Source organism: Chiloscyllium plagiosum, unplaced genomic scaffold (genome assembly GCF_037043375.1).
Source record: "Chiloscyllium plagiosum isolate Xiang-an unplaced genomic scaffold, Cpla_swu_hap1 HiC_scaffold_2, whole genome shotgun sequence".
NCBI lineage: Eukaryota > Metazoa > Chordata > Chondrichthyes > Orectolobiformes > Hemiscylliidae > Chiloscyllium > Chiloscyllium plagiosum.
This window is the reverse complement of record NW_028270140.1, coordinates 121,229,079-121,250,932: the sequence shown is the minus strand read 5'-3', so window position 1 is coordinate 121,250,932 and position 21,854 is coordinate 121,229,079. Positions and strand designations below refer to the sequence as shown.

Here is a 21,854-nt window from a genome sequence, read left to right as displayed (position 1 = left end):
TCACCCATCTTCAGTGTTTTTCCATTTTGCATTTTCTATCCCTATTTTCTTTCATCCATCATGGATTGGCCCTCAAATTCAAATTAAATTGAATTTATCCCTTCTGCTCAACATATCATCCAGACATATTTACTATTCTCCTTGCTGCTAACCAAGTTCCCTCCTTTTACAGAGTCTGAAGATTTCATGTTTGCACTTCCTCTGCACAAGTCCATATGCTCTTCAAATGCAGTGGATAAAATAATTCAGAACTGACCCTTGTCTAACCTGAGCAACATTCATTTACTCCAATACATTGAGTTTTTTACTCAACCAACCAGGTTTTTACGCAAATCATTGGGATTTCAAAATGCCAAAACTTTTCTTAAATGTCAATCAATCCAAAAGCTCATCAAATCTAATCTGAAAATTGTTACAGATTACATGCATTTACTTTTGCAGTTGGTCACCTAAAAACGGTAATTTTTAGTTAAAAATGACCAGCCTCAAATCAATTCTGGTTTCTCATTGATCAACTTATGCATTTCTAGATACTTGCATAAATATTTGCTGATAGTCTCTGAATGTTGACTTTATCACTACACATTATCATTAATACTTTAAGTCTGTTATAAAAAATATCACTTCAGACCTAACCATCAGTTCCTGTTGATACTAGCAGAAAATGCAAGTTACACAAACCAGAATCACACATTGGAGTCTTAGTTTAAAATTAAGTATGCATTTATTCATAATCACAATATTTGAAAAAATAATTCAGATAGTTTATTTTTCTATAGTTTAGTGTAACATGGGTGAGCATGGGGAAGAAAGGAACTGATACCAGATGAGCAGCAGGACCAGTACAAATTGTTCTATAACACTTGTTACTATCGCTGCTAAGGGCAAATCAGTCTTTTGTTTTATGGAGTAGAGGAAAAAAAACCTGAGCAAAGTACATTTAAATCAACTTGTACATAGGTATCTAATACAAATGAAATCCAGATGAAAATCAATAAAGCTCTCCAGAGTTTCATTTGAATTAAGAAAACAGGATCTACAGTTCGATATAATGTTAACGAATTTACTTTCTGCTTGAGACCAGTTATCAAGTCCTTGGAATCATTTGATCAATGAATTCAGAATCAAAAGCTAGAGTGGTAGGCAAGTAGCTGTTAATTCAATGACAGCTTAATAAGCAGGACGATGATAAAATTGGTTTAAGTCCAATTTTGGGTGCAGAATAGGTGCGATTCTTGGAGTGCATGTCTAAACATGTGGACAAATCGGAGGTGTTGTGACTAATTTAAATAAACTGGCAACTTGCCTAATGAGGGGTTGTCAGCATTGTGCATTGCTCATTTATAGGAAACCGGTACCAACTGAAGGTAGGTATTGTTTTGCTGCTGAAAATTAAACATGAACATTCATCGATAATGGCACGTAGAGGAAATATTGCAAGAGCACCCCGTTCTGACTTCAGCCCCATATTTTAAAATGGCTGATTTGAGTTGACCGCTGGGGCGAGCTCACAAAAGCATAAGATGCCGTCAGGTGCTTATCCAGAGTGAGATAACACATTGAAAATTTGTGATCCTTGTTTTAGGACCAAGAAATGAATGAACTGCAATGACTATTTCAATATCTTCAAACAGATTTTTAATTTTGATGATCTTGGAAACATTTGCAACAACTGACTCAGTTTGTAAAGAAATGCTAATGGCGGCATGGTGGCTCAGTGGTTAGCACTGCTGCCTCACAGCGCCAGGGACCCGGGTTTGATTCCAGCCTCGGGCAACTGTGTGTGGAGTTTGCACATTCTCCCTGCTTCTGCGTGGGTTTCCTCTGGGTGCTCCGGTTTCCTCCCACAGTCCAAAGATGTACAGGTTAGGTGAATTGATCATGCTAAATTGCCTATAGAGTTAGGCGCATTAGTCAGGAGGAATGGGTCTGGGTGGGTTACTCTTTAGAGGGTCGGTAAGGACTAGTTGGGCCGAAGGGCCTGTTTCCACACAGTAGGGAATCTAGGAATCTAGTCACTATAGGAATCGAGAAAGTGTCAGTGTATACCATTCATTAAAATAAAAATGATGTACAGATGAAAATACCTTCAGGGCACTTTACTTTTGCAAACAAGTTTGGCAATGACATAAGGCTGAAGCTGGCATTGTATTTTAAACAAAATCAGTGTCCAATGAGTGGAAATGCTATCAAACTTTGGTTAAATTTAATGGTTGCTGCATACAAAAGCCAAGTCAACACTTATGGATACAAATGTAACTGCAGTTTATAACTGTGAAATATGAAAATACACAATGATTTTTGGTATATTTAAAACAAATTTCAATTGCACTGATTTCTAATATTTGTTTCTATGTAATATCTCAATTCTGAATCCATCTGCAACGTATAGAGATAGACAATGGGTATAACTGGAAGCTTGTTCACAGGTCTCCAAGAATAGGCTTAATGGGCTAAAGACTTCCACATGGATGCTGATAGTCTACGATTCTATGACATATGATACTTACGGAATGGTATCCAAGGATGTGCTAATGGACATGAGAACCTTATCGGTGACTGCTTGCAGGTTGTGCATTGAGGTTTCAAGTTTTGTCTTGACTTCTGCATGTGACAAGGCCTGTTCTGCTGTGACATCATATGGCAGTTTGCTGCAAATGCAATACAATGTAATATTTCCTTAGACATGCAATTCATAGCTTTGATTAGAAACACCAGTAAATGAATTATTGAAAAGAGAAAAAACTGAATCAGAGTGCGGAATCCTCAATAATTTGAGTGAAATTATCTACCCATTCCAAACTGAAGTACATGAGAATAGAGATTAGGGTTACATATGAACCTCGATTATCCGGCATTCGATTAACTGAATTTCAGATGAGTCAAGATTAGAGTGGTGCTGGCAAAGCACAGCAGGTCAGGCAGTATGCAAGGAATAGGAAAACTGACGTTTCGGGCAGCAGCCCTTCATCGGGAATGAGGCTGGAAGCCTCCAGGGTGGAGAGATAAATGGGAGTGGAAGGGGCTGGGAAGAAGATAGTTGAGAGTGCAATAGGTGGATGGAGGAAGAGGTTAAGGTGATAGGTCGGAGAGGAGGATGGAGAGGATAGGTGGGAAGGAAGATAGACAGGTAGAACAGGTCAAGGGGACGGTGCTTGGAAGTTTGGAACTGGGGTGAGGTGAGGGAAGGGGAAATGAGGGAACTGATGAAGTCCACATTGATGCCCTGGGGTTGAAGTGTTCCGAGGCGGAAGATGAAGCGTTCTTCTTCCAGGCAGCGGGTGGTGAGGAGGCCCAGGACCTGCACGTCCTCGGCAGAGTGGGAGGGGTGTTGAAATGTTCGGCCACAGGGCAGTGGGGTTCATTGGTACGGTTGTCCTGGAGATGTTCCCTGAAGCGCTCTGCGAGAAGGCGCCAGTCTCCCCAATGTAAAGGAGACCGCATCGGGAGCAAGGAATGCAGTAAATGACATTTGTGGAGGTGCAGGTGAAATTTTGATGGATGTGGAAGGCTTCTTTGGGGCCTTGGATGGAGCTGAGAGAGGAGGTGTGGGCACAGGTTTTGCAATTCCTGCAGTGGCAGGGGAAGGTGCCAGGATGGGAGGATGGGTTGTAAGGGGGCGTGGACCTGACCAGGTAGTCACGGAGGGAACGGTCTTTGTGGAAAGCGGATAGGGGTGGGGAGTGATTTCAGATGATCCAAACAACAATGCGAGGTCCCGTTGTGTGGTTAACTATGTTATCCAACATCCGATGAACTGAGCGAAATACTCCCCACCCATGTCCTTAGGATAATCGAGGTTCCTCTGTATATGGATTCTAGATTTCAAAACACATGGGACAAGGTTATAATGCTGATACACAGGCAGGAATACAGGGCAAGGAAGATGTAGAATTTCATGAAGTCAGCCAGTGTGCTGACGTTTCTGCATATCTGGGAACAAGTATTTTCCCTCAAGTGGTGCAACAATTATAATGTCCGTATCTGCAACCACTAACCCACCTCAATCACCCACTCATTTAATCAACAAATCAGGAGCGCTGCAGATGTCTGCAGGCAGTCTCCTGTTGGCAGATCAAGGTGGTGGGGGTGGGGGTGGGGGTGGGGGTGGGGGCAGTGCTCTAGGGATCACTTTGACATTCCCTTACCTCCACCATTATCACCTGGCTGCAGCCAAGCTAGTGAGGGACTGGTCCTCCACAGGATGTGGGGGCTAGCAGCTACAGCTATTTGTAATTTCAAATGAAATGTACAATGAATATAAGAGGATGTCCCAAAATGGAGGCATTCTTGCTCTCAGTCTTCATTGGTTTCATAGATTCTGTGCAATGTGGAAGCAGGCCATTCGGTCCATTAAGTCCACACTGACCTCTGAAGAGCAACCCAGACCCACTCCCCCTATCTGACTCATGCACTTGCCGTGGCTAGTGCACCTAATCTACACATTCCTGGACACTATGGGCAATTCAGCATGGCCAATCCACCCAACATGCACATCTTCAGATTGTGGGTGAAAACCGAAGCAGACATGGAGAGATTGTCCATGTGGAGTTTGCACAGTCACCCAAGGGTGGAATCCAACCCAGGTGCCTGGAGCTGTGAGGCAGCAGAGCTAACCAGTGAACCATCGTGCTGCCCTTCACTACATTGGCAGGCTGCGGCTCCCATCATGCTGGAGGACCTGCTATTGACACTCCAACTTCCAAGGCCTGTTTGCCATCTTTAAGCAGACAGTGATCGCATCCCTCTGGCCACTGTCTGCCCATTCAGATCAAACTGCGATTGAGTTACTGTTCCTGATGCAGTGTGAATTTGACCACAATATTGTGGTTTTCCAATCTAAAATTCCATTCTAAAGACAGCACACCGAGCTGCAGCATGACATCCTCATCAATCTTTAAGCTGGCTTACTCTAGGCATTAACTTAAAGACCAGGTGAAGTACACAACTTCAAGTAAACAATTTTGTAATGATCTCGATAATTTGTTTCTTCCTGACACAATGGGGAATAAATTAAAGCCTCCATTACATCAGCTTAATTTTGTTTTTTAGAAAAGAAGTCTATAATAGTGAATCAGAACCACAGAACTGTTACGGCACAGGCCATTCAGCCTATCATACCTGCACCTGCTCTTCAAATAAGCATCATTACTCAGTGCCAACCTCCTGTTCTTGCCCCAGAACTATACACACCATTATGAATGCCTCAACTGAACCTGCCTCCACAAGATTTCCAGGCAGTGCATTACATGCCTTAACTACTCGTTGAGAGATAACGTTTTTTCTCATGTAACCCTTGCTTCCTTTGCATATCACCGCAGATCCATTTTTGTTTTAAACGAGTGGGAATAACTTCTCTCCATTTGCTCTATCCACCCCATTCGTGATTTTAAAAATCCCTATCAAATCTCCTTCCAGTAATTTTTAACTTTTATTAAAAATTCATTCATGAGATTTGAATGTTACTGGCTCGGCCAGTATTTTTTGCCCATCCCTAATGGCACAATGGGGGTGCAGTTGATAGTCAATCACATTGCCGTGGTCTGGAGTCACATGTAGGCCAGACCAGGAAAGGATGGCAGATTTCCTTCCCTAAATGACATTACTGAACTAACCTTTCTTCAGTGTAATACAGATGCACAGAAAGTTATTCTCAGCTAAGAGTCAGGAATAATAAAATTAAGAGAAAAAAATAGTATGTAAAAAAAAGATAACATAAAAAAAGAGGAACACAAAGGGGTTTTAATTGATTGCCCTTGACCCAATCTAGCACCTGGAAACTGCAACTGTGCAAAAACATACAGCGTTCTCTCACTGGACTTTGGTCAACTTTTACAACATTATGGAATTTATCCCATCCATTTGTATTTGCTGTTTTGCATTCAGCAGCTGTCCTGGAATGTGCTTTTCGTGATCCAACTCATTCAGGGAGTAGTGGATTGAAGCTTCTACTGAAAAGGTTGCATAACACATGCCAGGAATCTGTTTTGGGTTGACACCAGATGAGTAACAGGTAACCAACACCCAGAAAGGCTCAAAAGGAAACATGGCTCGAGTCCCAAAGTTTGAACACTATATGTATACAATGGGATTAATATCCATACCAAGCTTATTTGACGAGCTAACATAGAATGGACTATATGACTTGATCTGGGCTGGACTATATGACTTGCTTCTGTGTTGAAAAATTCTTCTATTACAATAAAACTACCAAAAAGGTGAGCTTGTACACACTTATCGATTATTAATTTGTCAATTATGTTACCAACCTGGCTTCACCAGTCTGCATCTCCATTTGATTTACCCAGGCCTTATACACCTCCACTGGGTTTGTATTGATCGAGAGAGTTTTATCCTCCATTATTTCTTTTACTACAGGAGAAAGCAGCTGCCTGAGAGCATTCTGTCCACGTGCACCACGGTTGAAGGTGACCACCATTTTAATGACCGTGGGGTTTCCAGTGACAATATCTTGAACCTGATCCACCTTAGACCTGTATTTCGTAAACATAAGAGAAAACATGTGCAGAATTTAAGAGCTTTAATTCACGCCTTCGCCAAAGAAAAGCTACTCCGTACATTCTCAGAACTCAGTTAAAGCACTTGCTTCTGAATTTTTATTTTCAAATGATAAATATTTAATCATATTGCACAACATTTGGTCACGTTTCATTAAATATCTTAGATTTGCAACTTTATTCTTTAACATTAAGGGATGGCAAGCTATTACTGTTTGCTTTTGGCTAACTATGGTGATTAAGAATTCATTTTGCAGTATAGCATACATATCCATATACTTGAATGTTCATGTGTCACCAATAGATAGCCATTCTCTCTGCCTTGATATTAAAAAGGAACATATTCTGATTTTTATCCATAATGCTAAAACAATTTATAGTTATGGCCAGTGTACATTTTTCCTTCTTTTAGTATATGATGCTTTGCACTGTAATTACAAGGAACATGACAACAATCATATTGTATAAAGCTCCTAATTTTATATACAACTTCAACTGGATACAAGATCATTAAAAAAAAAAGTTCCATTAATCAAAGCTACATGGCTAGTGTCTGCAGTCATTTTTTGTTATTTCCAGCTGCTAGTTTCAGGGGGTTTGGAAGTAAACATGTTTAGAGCCTCTTCCTCATATGTGAGAGCTTTCAGTTCTGTCATTATGATTGTAGGGCTCACTGTTTCTTTGCAAGGCAAATTTTATAAAAGAGAAAAGGTTCACGGCCACACCATTTTTTTATTTGCCTTCACACAGAAACAGAAATTGCTGGGAAATCTCAGCAGGTACGGCAGCATCTGTGGAGAGGAAGTAGAATTAATGTTACGAGTCCAGTGACCTTCCAAAGAAGAGTCCCTGAGCCAACATACTTGATTTCTTCCTCCAAAGCAGTTTTAAAGAGTTTTAGCAGCAGATATTCTTCTCGCTGGTTTGATGCATAGTTGTATAAGGAGAAGATGACAGTATCCATGAATTTAGTTGACTTGTTTTGAGGCATCTGGAAGATCAATTTGGCTAGGTAGGTTGGATTTGTCTGGGATGGAAAACAGAAACATTGGCTCAAAGGGTTAGCCTTATGAACAATTATTACTCAAAAACATAATTCAACACTTCTTTATGAAACTTCCTCCTGGTCATGTGCATAACCGCAGGCTGAGTAGGACAACACTGGTGCTGGTCCCACCATGAGCCAGATATTAAAGCATGCTCAAGAAGTACTGGTGCCAATCCCCATTTGTTCTCATGTAGAATTGCCAATGCACTATCCAACATCTAACACCTAAAAAACAAGTTTTTAATCAAGTGAATTTGAGGTTTTTTTTTACTTTTGTTCTCTTCTTGCATCTGGGCAATACACTTTTAGGTGTTGTCAGTTTGTAACATTCGCAGGCACAGTGTGTCCAAATCAGCTGATAGATCTTTACCTATTTGGTGGCACCAGTTAAAGTATCACAGTTCAAACAAAATGGAAGCAACTAACTACAAAATGTTAGCTGAGAGCAGAATTTAAACCAGACATCTTTGAATGGAGATGTTGATGCCACAAACTTGTGAGAATAGGAATAGGTAGCTAAACACGTTATGCAAATTTATGAAGCAACATCATGATAGACAGATGGAACGGAAGCAGTATGTGGATCAGCTATGCAATGTAATCAAATTGCGTTTGATGAGACTGATTCCACAGTTCGCCAGCTGGCAACTGCTATCATAGAACAACAGCACAGAGATGCTCGAGTCTCTCTTTTGCCACATGAGCCAAACTCGTTCAGTCAAGGAATAAAATAAAATAAAATCCAATTGCTGAGATAATTGATCACATGCTGGCACTAGTTACAAGTGATAATGGTGAAGCGACAGCTCATATTACGCTCATATTACAGCAGGACGACAAAATCCATTTTTGTTTTTAGAAAGCACTATTGAGCAAGTTGTTCATTGCTGAGGTAGTGGATCGGAAAACAATCAGTGCCTACAAATGGCATGGAGTCACATTCCTGTGGTAACTGCAAAACAATCCAGGACGAACCTTACACCCACAAAAGGAATGAGTCTCTAGGTCCAGAAAATCTTAACATTGAAATAAAGACCAGCCAAACTGAATTCCTGTTGGTCTATTTTATACTTTACTTCTTCAAAAACATTATCTCCAATTTGCTACCTGAAGCAAGTAGAAGAGATGCTGGTATGCTTCCAGTTTTTTCCTATTTTCCTTGCTGAGTGATTTTAGTCCTTGCTTGTCACCCGAAATGACTTCCATAGCCTGGCCCTTGTTCTTCTTATCCATTTTCTTGCTGTGGGAAATCACATCCTGTTGGGAAAATGGGAAAAGATTAGATGTGATGTGTTTTCAGAGATGGAACTCTTCTCAAAACTGGAATTGTACCGCTGCTGCTAAACATCCTACTATTCCATTGAATTAATATTTCTATTCCTTCATCTGTTCCAAAGGATGACACAAATACTTTCTTCGCGAGGTAATAGTGCCCCTTACTTTGCAGGATTTCAAACTTATACAGAACAGTAATTGAAACATCGCTTTCTCAGACAGTTACATAGTGAGGAATGCTGTAAAAGGGGAGTGGAGAGTGCAGAGAGGTTTAAGAGGAGAGAAGATGGGATAATGAGGTAATTGCGTGGAATGGAATCATGAGGTTGAACAAGAGGAGAGTAGGGTCAGTGGGGGAAGAGACAGCAGCGGTGGGTGGGGGAAAGTTTATGAATGCAAGAATTGGCATTGGAAGAACATAAGACAGATACAGACCTGTAATGTTATCCTATTTTTCACAAGAAGCCCAATCTTAATGTCCATTAGGTTGAGATCCTTCTCTAGCTGCTGATTGGATCGGATTTTGGTAACAACTTCCTCCCTTATTCTTGTAACTTCCAGCTCCTCCTCGAAATCCAAGGCACTCTGATCCAGCAGGTGAACAAATTTACGTACAACATTCAGCGGGGGCTCCTCCGCACTGACTAAAGGAGGAAAAACAAACACACAACTAGAAAGTACATAGAACATAGAAGAATACAGCGCAGTACAGGCCCTTCGGCCCTCGATGTTGCGCCGATCCAAGCCCACCTAACCTACACTAGCCCACTATCCTCCATATGCCTATCCAATGCCCACTTAAATGCCCATAATGAGGGAGAGTCCACCACTGCTACTGGCAGGGCATTCCATGAACTCACGACTCGCTGAGTAAAGAATCTACCCCTAACATCTGTCCTATACCTACCCCCCCCTTAATTTAAAGCTATGCCCCCTTGTAATAGCTGACTCCATACGTGGAAAAAGATTCTCACTGTCGACCCTATCTAAACCCCTAATCATCTTGTATGGTGCTTTCATACTGAAGCAATAATTCCAATGAAAATAGTTTATTTTCTCTCTACTCCTTGTGCTTTTTTACCCCTCGAAGGTAGCAATTTACCCTCTACAGTCCTGCACAAACCCTCCATCAGGACAAATGTACAGCTGAGGAGTTCCTGTCCTCACTGATATACGTGCTCTCCAGTGAGGGTCACTAATGGTTTAGCCTACAAAAAGTGGCTGATTGCAGAGCTTTAAAACTGATAAGCTTAGATCAGTCTATTTAGATTAAATCAGGGAAACCTTTAGTTCATCTGGCTCTGTATCATACCACAGGAGATGTCCTTAATTAAAGCATAATAATTCAAAGGACAATTGCACATTCAAACCACAAAGAAAAATACCATAACATAGAAAACCAACTGATTCAAAGTTTTACTAAACTTCAAAAATACATAACTTGACAAAACTTTTAGCAGTAATAGCCTTGCTATCAAACTACTGATCCTGAAAATAGCACTTTTAATCGAGACAAAATGAGATCGAATCTCACTACGGCAGCTGGAGAATTTAAACATAGCTTAAAACAATCTGTAAATAAATGCTGGTGCCAGGAAGTGATCATAAACGTTGCTGGATTTCATAAATCCTCAGCTGGTTGACCTGTTTTCAAGTTGTCAGTATGGAGTCATTAAAGCTCAACTCCACAGTGGGCAACTGATGTCTATAGTCAGGAGTGATTGGTGACATGGAGAGGAAATTGCAGGCGATATAGTGTTCTGATGGTCACAGGGTTAGGAGCAGCAGCCAAAAGAAGCCTTGACAAGCGTTTTATTGTAGACAATACAAACTGCAGCCACAGTGCACCAATCTGTGAAGGGAGTGGGTGTTTATCTGTGTGGAAGAAATGCCAAGCAGAATACTTTGTCCTAGATGGTGTCGAGCTTCAAACATCTTTGCTGCTGCACCCATTCAAAAAAGCAGAGCATATTCCATTACATTCCTGTCTTGTACGTGGGAGAAAATCAGGTGGCGAGTCCATTAACATAGCATATTAAACTCTCTGACCTACTTTAGCTGCCACAGCATTAAGGTCTGTCCAGGTGAGCCTCTGGTCATTGAGGAGTCCTGGGATATTGATGATGGCGAACAGTTTCTGTAACTGCTGGTCGTTAATTCCTGGTATTCGAGGTAGGAATGTCACCTGACACTTATTAGCCCAGTCCTAGATGATGTTGAAGGCATACACGTGCAGCCAAGAATTCTTCCAACTCCTCAGGAATTTACACTTTTTTTACCTTTAATCCTGTTATTTATCAATTATCCATTGGATTCAGTAGTGACGACGATACAGTTAATTCTGACCAGAAGTAAAGAACAAGTACAAGGCATTTGTTCTGACTCCTCCACCCTCACCCCAGCAATTCGGGTGATGTTTTAAACATTTAATTAAATGTACTTGTCCAAAGGTTTGGCTCCAGTTAAATTAATTCATTTAGAGCAGTTTGCACTAATGTGTTTTTAAAGTTATATCATTTGCCAACATAGCCAGCTCCCAGACAGAAAATAAACAACAAGTTAATTTAACTGGCACTGGTTTCCACAAGACATTTACATCAAACATATGTTCCACAAAATTAAGAAAACGTTCTTCCCTTCTAAATCTCTCAACATTTGTGTTATAATTTATTTTAAAGCAATACCTTACAGTAAGTTATATATCAGACTTATTGTAATACAATGGAATCAATTATCGAACATCATTGACAATTGCTCAATTATACACATAACAACTGAGCAAATAACAGGGAGATTCTGACTAACCAAGCACTTAATTTTAAGGAAGTCAATCCTTCATCAGATTCTAAGGCAAGGGTGGCAAACTCTCACACACCTATTGAAATTTTCAAAATACTTTTCAGTTACGCTCCACATGGAAGATTTCTCACTAAACTCAAAACTGAGGAAATTCAAAACCAACCTGGGTTTATAGGTAAGAAATTTCCTTAAGGGTAAGGAAATGAATAAGGGGGAGTTCTTACCACTGCTGTTTATAATTTATATTGTATGACAGGCCCAGAAACTCAGTGCAAATTGCTGAGAATTGCTCAATGTTGCTGAACACAGAGTCAGGGCAATCGAAGGACGCAGCCTGACAGAATGAGCTGGACAATGCACAAGTGGGCCCCATAATAGGGGAGAAACAATATAGTGCCAATGCGTATATAATGTTATACATGAAAAGGTAAAATGGTGGAGACACTTTCACTCTGCATTGTTAAAGAAATAGAGTAATATAAATTTCGGAGACAGTAATTGACACATTCAGTGAAGAGACACAATCCACAAAGCCAATGAAATGATAAACTATGGTATCTAAAAAGAAGGCTCCAAGTCAGTGACCTTTTGCAGATGGATAGTCCGGCCTTATACTAAAGGACTGCTGGCTGAAAAAATTACAATAGGACACATCAACTAAGTGGTAGTGGGCTTGCCCCTGACATTTATGCTGGGGTATGAGAAGCCCACAAAGTATAATCCAAACTCTCTCCCTCTAACGGCAATTCGATCTAAACCTTTTATATATCTATATAAAAATTATAAGCTCTACTTTTGTCATTTTGTAATCTATTTTTGTGGACACTGTGCATTCAGAATAAGTGATTTCAACTTTAACTATTTTAAAAATACTACCTTAATTGAGTTTTGAAGTAGTAACAAAGAGAAGTTTAGTTTAGATAAATGTGAGGTGTTACATTTTGGAAAGGCAGATCAGAGCAGGACTTATACATTTAATGGTAAGTGTTGCTGAACAAAGAGACCTTGGTTCATAGTTCCGTGAAAGTGGAGTCATAGGTAGATAGCAGAGTGAAGGACAGACATCTGGTGTATTTGCCTTTATTGGTCAGTGCACTGAGTATAGGAGTTGGGAAGTCATGTTGCGGGTGTACAGGACATTGGTTAGCACACTTTTGGAATACTGCATGCAGTTCTGGTCTCCTTACTATAGGAGGGATGTTGTGAAGCTTGAAAGGGTTCAGAAAAGATTTACAAGGATGTTGCCAGGGTTGGAGGATTTGAGCTATAGGGAGAGGCTGAATAGTATGGGGCTAGTTTCCCTGAAGTGTCAGAGGCTGAAGAGTGACCTTACAGAAGTTTATAAAACCAGGAGGAGCATAGATAGGGTAAAGAGGTAAGATCCTTTCCCAGGGTGGGGGAACCCAAAACGAGAGGGCATAGGTTTAAAGTGAGATTTAAAAAGGGACTGAAGGGGCAACTTTTTCACGCAGAGGGCGGTGCGTATGTGGATGAGCTGTCGAAGGAAGTGGAGGAGGCTGGTACAATTACAACATTTAAAAGGCATTCGAATGAGTATATGAATAGAAAGTGTTTAGAGGGCAAACACTGGCAAATGGGAATAGATTAATTTAGGATATCTGGTCGGCATGGATGAGTTGGACTGAAGGTCAGTTTCTGTATTGAACATCTCTAAGACTCTACTCCCTACATGGGCCTTATTGTCTGATGCACTATTAATACTAAAGGCTCTGTTACTCCCTACCCATTCAGCCTGTCAGCATGCTTTTCCATGGTCTTAACTTTTGTCTTTAGACTTCTGGATCCCCCTTCACCCAAACCCTCCTTCCCAAGTTAGTCTTAAGCTTTATTTTCCCCTACTCTGACTATATTGATGATGCACTCAAGTTTGCATGCACTTCCAGTTACACTCTAGTTATCGTTATCCATACTGGTACCCTGAACTTTGGCCTTGCCTTTAACTTCCCAAACTTCTTCTCTTGTTAATCCTCCCCATACCACTTAGTTAAAAGCCTTCTCTACAGATCTAGTTATGAGATATGCAAGGACATTGATCACAATACTATTCAGGTGATGACTGCCCTGTCAGAACAGCTCAGCCTTTTCCTGGTACTGGTGTCCGTGTCCGCAGCAATTTCTGAAACATGCATTTAACTCTGATCTGATCTATCTTCTACTAATTTGCTCATGGCTCAGGTAGTAATCTAGAGATTACCAGTTTGAGGTTCTGCATTCTAACATAGCCCCTGACTGCTTATCTTCAACAGTGGAACCTCTCATCTCAGTCCTATCTAGGTAATACCTACCCACATGCACCACAACAACTGGATCCTTCTCTTCTCACTCAAAGCTCCGCTCCAGCCCAGGGATGCAGTCCCTAACTCTGGCACTAGGAAATAACAGCCTTCAGGATTTGTGTTGTGAGCAGAGAACTATACCTATTCCCCGAACTATACAGTCCTCTATTACAGTTGCATTCCTTTTCATCTTAAGCTATTCTGCATTCCCACTCAGTTCAAGGAGGCTGCCTCACCTACACAAACAAGTCTCTCTTCTCTCCTTGATTCCTCATGTCTTCACAACTTCTCAAACAGCGTTAGCATGACTTTATTTGGCAAAAATTCTCCCCACTGCTTACTACAATGGTAAGTAATCCTTTCTAACAGTCTCCAGGGGTTCATTAAAGTAACAGGATGTAACTGCCTGTAAAACTCATCCTCATATAAAAAGTGTCCAAATGTACATCAGATTCCTTAAGCCGTATATCATCCACATTCTCAGTGCTTCTACAGCCTTCACATAAACCTTCATAGGGAAGGTCTTCCTCCATAGAGAAGTTACAGCAAAAGGGAGGTCATTCAGCCCATCACATCTGTACCAGTTGAGCAAACCAGCCACCTATTCTAATCCCACATACCAGCATCTCGCCCTTGTCGGCTAAAGCACTTCAAGTGCAGATCATGGATCCTTTTAAATGAGTTGCCAGTGTCCACCTCAACCATCAAACCACTCACCACCCTCAGGATGAAAATGTTTTTTCTTCAAGTCACTGTAGTCCTTTTATCAATCACCTTAAATCTAAGCCCCTCTGTAACTGCATTCACGAGCAATTAGATAAGATTAACTGAGAATCCTGAAGGACGGTTACTCGTTCCAAGTATTTCTCCTGCCATTCTCAAACTACTGTAGTACCTCATCACCTGAGAAAAATCATTCCAGTGAATGTATGTCCAGAAAAACAGAAGTTTCCAATCAATCAAAACTTGCAGTACTAATCGTAATATTTCAATCTGAAAAATACACATATTCAAAACACAAGTCTAATCTTTGAAGCAGGAATCAGTCATTCTTTGCCTTAAAAGGCTGTGAATATTGGGATATTTGAAACTTTCAAGACAATCAATCAATCATCAGGCAATAAAGAAAAATCTAAGTTATGTGGAGCGGAGACAGCTAAATGAAGTTAATGAACAGATAGCTTAGTACGCTCTGCGAGTAGCAACTTGTAAACTTTTTGCTGTACTCGTGAGTACATGTGACAGTAAAGCTAATTCATTCATTCGTTAAGAAAGGCCGTGATCTAAAGATGGAACAGGCTCAAACTGCTAATTTGCTGACTCTTTTTCCTACACTCTGAATAACGTAAGCTCAAGGAAGTAATGAGGGAGTCAAGGATGAGGGAAGGAAGAAAGAAATGAAAAAAGAGCAATGAGGACACCTGTCACATTTTCTTTTTAAAACTCAAATATCAGATCTTTTAAGTGAACAATAATTTGAACACCAATAAACAGGCATTGATCAGAACAGACCCAAATTCCCATTTCCTAACTCAGCCTTTGGATTCTTCAAATGAAGAATTACGATACAGAACTGTTGATATAGATGACTGCTTCATTATAATAATTCTGCTTTCAGAATTATTCGTAGTTAGATCAACCTGCAGTTGGCACAATTATAATAGACTGTGGGGTCACTTGCAGTTCAGCTGAATGGAATCCCAATGTCTAACTATCAGACATTAATTCCAGATGTAGCTGATGTACACAACGCTCCACTTGCTCTCTGCACATTGCCATAACAAATCATTCTGCAAACTGTACTGGCAGATAGTTAGCCTAAGCATGGGTACCAGCCTAATCTCAACCACAAACTCATAAGTGATCCAAAAAAATGAGATCATAAAGAGAACAGCAACAGGAAAATGGTGAAATTGTAGCAGAGATTGAGATTCACAAAGTTGAAGAAAAACCTCAATTGTAGTACATGAAGTATTAAAATACTCACTCAGAGTTTTGTAGTCATCCTTAGCTTTATTTGCTCTGAGGAATGCCTGGATTTTAATTATTTCTTTTGTCTGAGAGAAGCAGAAATACAGTTAAATTGTAATTACTCAGTTTTAAACTGAGGAACTCAGAAAAAACGATTTCTTCCTATACAAGTTTAACATTATTAATTCCTTAAACATTAAAATTTCTGTTCTAATTTTGTTACCACTGTGAACAGTAAGAACTTCAATCCATTATGGGAATCATTAGCATCAGGATTCATTTCCATGGCTTTTATTTCCCTTTCAGCCCATGTTCCCACTATAGGATAATAGATTCCATCATGTGATCACCTTCAAGAAAATCAGAATTCCCTTGGACTCTAAGGTTGGGGGTCAGTGGAACACTTGCATCTACTCGGGGAAGGGTCTTCTGGTCCTATCACTAGCTTGGCAAATCCTGGGTCTGAAAATACCAACATGTCAGTTTCCTAATCCCATTCTTGGCACCAACCATTTTGGCCTCAGCAGGTTTCAGACCAGCTGGAACTACCCAGCACCATGGTGCAGGTAGGTTCCTTGAGAGTCTTAAGGGTAGTTAAAGTTTCCTCCCAGCAAGGCTGGGTACAGGGGAACCAAAGATTATGCACTGTAGAGGAAACACAGGAAAGTCTGCTGCAAAGTGAAGGTGGTCCAGTCCAGGATTTAATTTCATTAAGTGACAATTAGAACGAGAGCAAAAGAAGATTGTTTCACAAAATGGGTTTCCTCATTGGCAGGTCAGACTTGTGAACATCGTGAAAGAAAAGGTTACCGGTCACATCATATTAAGATACCAAATGTGGACGTAACTCACATGATCTTTGAAGTACTGACATCTTGCACGATATGCTTTTCTAGTCTTCCACATCTTCACAAAAGACTGGATCTATTGAAACAGGTACCAAAGGCCTCTTAAAAATATGATCAATAGGCAAGTGTCTACTTCTCAAATTAATATCAGTTACAGATAACTTACGTGACTTAGAGTTATAACAAATAAAACTGTTTTTAGAATTACAACATAGTATGAAGAAATCAAAATTATACTAAGTATAAAATTACCTTAACAATAGCTGCAACATTGTTTTGCAGGACCATTAGCCGGCCCTTGTAAGCTTTCCTTTGCTTATATCCTTTCCAAGAAGACTATACAAAACAAAACATGGAGCTGATTAAACCAGTTTCTTCAACAAACTAGTTAATTCTCTACCCTTCCCACCCCATTTACAAATCTGTCCAACAAATACACCCTGGGAAAATTTCTAATGGATTGCTTGAGAGTAGTGAATTCTAAAAAAAACAAAAACATTGCTCTGTTGTCAAAGAAAAATAAAATAGTTTAGCATATGTGAACAGTTACTTTGAGAAATGAATCATGTTACTGTAGTTTATTTTTCTGCATTTATCTTAAAGCATTTAATGCCCAAGAATAAGAATTTATGAGCTCACCTGTAGTCGGATGACAGAAGGTCCCTGTTTGTGGAGGTAGTTCAATCGTTCTTTGTAAGCTTTTCTTACAAGGTAACCTCTAGCTCGTGCCTGCAGACAGATAATCTGACTCTCCTTCGCTAACCAGAGCTGCTCACGGTGGTAATCAGCTGTGACTCGGCCAGTGGTATCCTGAAGGAGAAACCGAGCAATAGGCATCTTCAGGAGCGGCAAGCGAATGCACTCGGTTGTTAAAACCGCATGAGTTCATCAACCATCAAATGTATTGTGTGTCTATGAACACTGAGCTCGTTCACACATTGAACAATTTCTCCTTTAATTCAGCTCACTGGTAAAAGGCGCTGTTATGGGTCCCAATTATGCCTGTCTTTTTGTGGGTGTATGTGGAACATTTATTGTTTCAAGCCTTATTGGGCTCACTTTCTCAGTGCTTTTTTGGTGCTGCTGCCTGCTCTTATGTGGAATTAGAAGCATTAATCAATTTTGTTTCCAATTGGTCACAATTTACTTGTTCCTTCCCCTCTTTAACTTCTCAGTATCGATTTCTGTGGATAAGCTGCACATTAATTATGTCCTTTGCAAACCCAGAGATTCCTACAATTACCTTGACAACAATCCATTCCATTCTTTCAGTTTCTCTATTTCCTTCACATCTGTTCGAAAGGTGCCATCTTCCACAGGGTGTTTGACACAGTTTCCTTTTTCCTCAACTGAGGATCCTGTCCCACTCTGCTCTACAGGGCCCAACATTTGTGTCCAACCCATTTCCTGCACTTCTGCCTCCCCCCTTTGCTATACGTTCCAGCCCGCCAGCCATGAAAAGGATCATCCTTTGTCACTTTTGCCATCTTCAGCGTGATGCTGCAACCAAACACATCCCCCCTCCCCTCCTTGTCTGTATTCCATAACGACAATTCCCTCTGTACCTTCCACTCCTCTATCACTCATAACTATCCCTCCTTGTCCTTTACCTCATCTGTCCTCACTAGTCAATGCCCCAGCACACCTTTCAGAGATTTCCTTGTACCTCTTTCAATCTAGTCTAATGTATTCACTGCTCACAATGCAGTCTCCCCTACACTGATGACACCACATCATTTTAAAGAGAGCTGGGAGAATAATGTAGAATTGCCTGTTCTGGGACTTGACAGCATTCAGGACTCCACAGAATTCAAAAACTTCAGACAACCATTAGAACACACCAACTAGGAGCAGGAGTAGGCAATCTCAACTCCACTTTGCTCACCCACACCCTGGGATAGAGTTGCACAGATCCATAACCTCTTGAGAGAGGTAATTCCTCCTCATCATCTGTATTTTAAATTTGCCATCCCTCAACCTAAAACTATGACCTCTTATTCTAAACTGCTCCACAGGAGGTATGAGCGACAACGACTGTTGATCCCCTTTGGCATCTTGAATACCCCAATCAAATCTCCTCTCATTCTTCAAAATTTCTGCAAGCACATGCCAAAACTGATTAATTGCTCCTCATAAAACAAACCTTCTATCTCTGGAGTTAATCTAGTGAACTTTCTCTGAACGGCTTCCAATGCAATTAAACCCCTCCTCAAGTAAGGGGTTCCAATACTCCACAATCTCTGTCCTCCATTTTAAGAATACCACCTCCCCACAAAGGGTCCTGTTTGGGTTTGCTCTCAGTAGACCTTAGTTCTGCTGTTAACACTTAACATTAACGCACTCTTCACTATATCACTTCTCTACTACCATAAGTATTCCTTTGCCTTTCACCCTGGATATCTTAACAATCTGTTCCACTTGCTTCACCTCGCCCGCTTTATCTACCACATAAAAACCTATTAACTTTTCAGCCCCTTTCAGTTGCAAAGGAGAGTCACGTGGGACTCAAAACAACAACAGATGCTGCCAGCACTTTCTGCTTTTATTACACTAGAAGCAAAGGCTTGATTAAAGCATTTAAGATCCTGAGGGGCGTTAACAGTTTGGTTGCGGAGAGGATGGTTCCACTTACAGCAGAATCTAGAACAAGGCGTTATTTGTTTAAAATGGAGATGAATTCTGTATCTTTCAGAGGGCCATTTTTTTAAAAAAAAAACTTTTGTCCTGAAAAGGCAGCAAAAGAAGAGTCTTTGAATATTTTTAAGGCAGAAATGGGCAGATTCTCGTTAAGCCAGGGGGTGAAAACTTATCATAGTGGACAGGAATGTAGATTTGACATTACAAACTGATCAGCCACGATCTTTATGAAACCAGAACATGCTTGAGGGGCCACATGGCCTATTACAGCTCCTTGCTTTTGTGTGTGTATCGAAGGCCAAGTGTGCAGTTTGATAGCCTGGGTCTTGACCCAACAATGGGAATGCTGTGTTGATTAGGATGTAACACGCAGCACTAACTGAAAGATATAACGAAAGAATGTGGAAGGTACTTGTTTTAAAAGATTTACTTGCACCTTGTTTTTAAGATCAACATTTAGATCATTCTGTGCTGTGGAGCCCTCTCCCCATCAGCCCCCAACTTTCTTGAAGCAGATCAGTGAATTTAGTCTTTGTTTAGGAGGAGTAGATTCCATTTTTTAAATTTTGCAAATGTTATTCCATTTCATACAAAATGAAACTAGGAGACAAGTTTTCAGGGTTCAGTCAAGAGATGCAAGCACGATATAACAAATAGCTTCTTTACTCAATAAGTGGAGGAGGCTTGGAACTTGCTACTGCCAACTATAGTGGAAAGTAATGATAAATAGTTTTAAAAGAAAATTGGACAGGAACCAATGGGAAATAACTTGTACAATTACAGGGATGGAACAGGAGAATGGGGCCGACTGGAGTGCTCCGCAGGGAGTCTGCGTAGCTTTCCTCAACCAAATCACCTGTTCCTGTGCCATACTGATTCAATGACAGTGTTGCGATTTAAGATGGGGCATGGCAGGTAATTGTTTTTAAGAAAATTCATTGAATTTGCTGAAAGCAAGAGAATTCTCTAAGAGGAATCACCAGAATTAAGCCACGCCTCTAAAATAAGTGATCCTGTTTTGTATTGTAGTTAATTGCATATGGTTGACAAGGCTCTATAAAATGTGGCCATAATGGTTAACGAAACAAATGCTCAAGCAGAGAAATGATAAACAGTCCACAATTAGCACTCTGGTGGTGGCTTAACGTGAGGGCCACCATACCTCAGGGGAGAGGTGGAGAAGGAGAAACTTTGTTGTCACTCAGCTGATGTGGAATGAAGCAATGATACTAGCATTGTTCTCTATCACAAACCAACCATCAGGCTGACTGAAGTTAACGACAGTTCTCCTCCTCGTTAATTTGACTGAAGTTTTGAAGTCAATATCAGAGTTTAATTTTCTGATAAAGGTTCATCCGAAATCTGAAAAGCTCCAAAATCCAAAGGCTTTTTTGTGAATGTTTTTCTCATTAACATGGTTGTTTGGCGTGCAAACCCAACTCCACACTACTCGATGCATGTCACTCAGATGTGACGTAGGTGGGTGCAGCCCAGCACTGGCAGGCCTCAATTCTGTCTCAGGGCCCGTAGTATTCACAATGAGCCTGCCATTTGGTAAGAATTTTTAAAATTTCACCGTTGAACTGTTACTTATTCCGAAATTTGAAAAATTCTGAATTCCGAAAACCAGCTGGTCCCGAGCGTTTCGGATAAAGGACTGTGTACCTGTACTTATTTACAGGACATGCGTGTCGTCAGGTAGGCCATCTTTTGCTGCCTAGACCAATTGTACTCAGCTTTGACAAAGGGTCAGTTAGACTCGAAACGTCAGCTCTTTTCTCTCCTTTCAGATGCTGCCAGACCTGCTGAGATTTTCCAGCATTTTCTCTTTGGTTTCAGATTCCAGCATCTGCAGTAATTTGCTTGTATCCTTGAGAAGGTGGGCTGCCTCCTTGAACCACTGTATTCACATGGCACTGTGCATTCCCATCACTCTTTGGGAGGGAGTGCCAAGATCTTGACCCAGCAACAGTGAAAGGACAGTGATATATTGTCAAGCAAGGATGGTGTGGGTGAAACTTGCAGGTAGGTGGTGATGTTCCGATACCCCTAGAAAGACAAGGGCAACGGATGTAGAGATTGGAAGCTGCAAAGAAATTTCATTAAGTTGCTGGACTGCATCTTGTAGATAATGCACATGGCTACCACCATGTATCTGAGAGAGAGGAAGTGAATACTGAAAGTGTTGGGGTGGGGGGGGGGGGGGGGGGTGCCAATCCAGCAGGCTGTTTGTCCTGAATGGCATCCCACATGTGTTGTTGGAGCTGCATTCATTCAGACATATTGGAGGGGCGGGATGGGGGGCATCCATCAATCTCCTGACTTGTGTCTTGTAGACAGTGATCAGGCTTTGGGCATTCAGCAGCCTAGTTACTTGCTGCAATATTGCTAGCCTGACCTGCTCTTGTAGCCTTGGTCCATGACATTCAGCAGAACATTACGTAGGCACAGACAGCTCTTA

At 40.8% G+C, this 21,854-nt stretch overlaps 1 protein-coding gene across 1 annotated transcript in view; it reads right to left on the bottom strand.

The window, feature by feature from the left end:
- The window catches only part of iqgap2 (IQ motif containing GTPase activating protein 2), a 360,882-nt gene that overhangs the window by 105,325 nt on the left and 233,703 nt on the right, over positions 1 to 21,854 (bottom strand). Inside the window, exons 19-27 of the mRNA XM_088000344.1 lie at positions 17,396 to 17,566; positions 17,009 to 17,092; positions 16,761 to 16,832; positions 15,925 to 15,994; positions 9,277 to 9,485; positions 8,674 to 8,823; positions 7,382 to 7,545; positions 6,270 to 6,494; positions 2,511 to 2,651 (exon numbers count right to left, since the gene is read on the bottom strand). Of these exons, the coding sequence (XP_087856470.1) occupies positions 2,511 to 2,651; positions 6,270 to 6,494; positions 7,382 to 7,545; positions 8,674 to 8,823; positions 9,277 to 9,485; positions 15,925 to 15,994; positions 16,761 to 16,832; positions 17,009 to 17,092; positions 17,396 to 17,566 (1,286 nt within the window). The remainder of the gene's footprint in view (positions 1 to 2,510; positions 2,652 to 6,269; positions 6,495 to 7,381; positions 7,546 to 8,673; positions 8,824 to 9,276; positions 9,486 to 15,924; positions 15,995 to 16,760; positions 16,833 to 17,008; positions 17,093 to 17,395; positions 17,567 to 21,854) is intronic.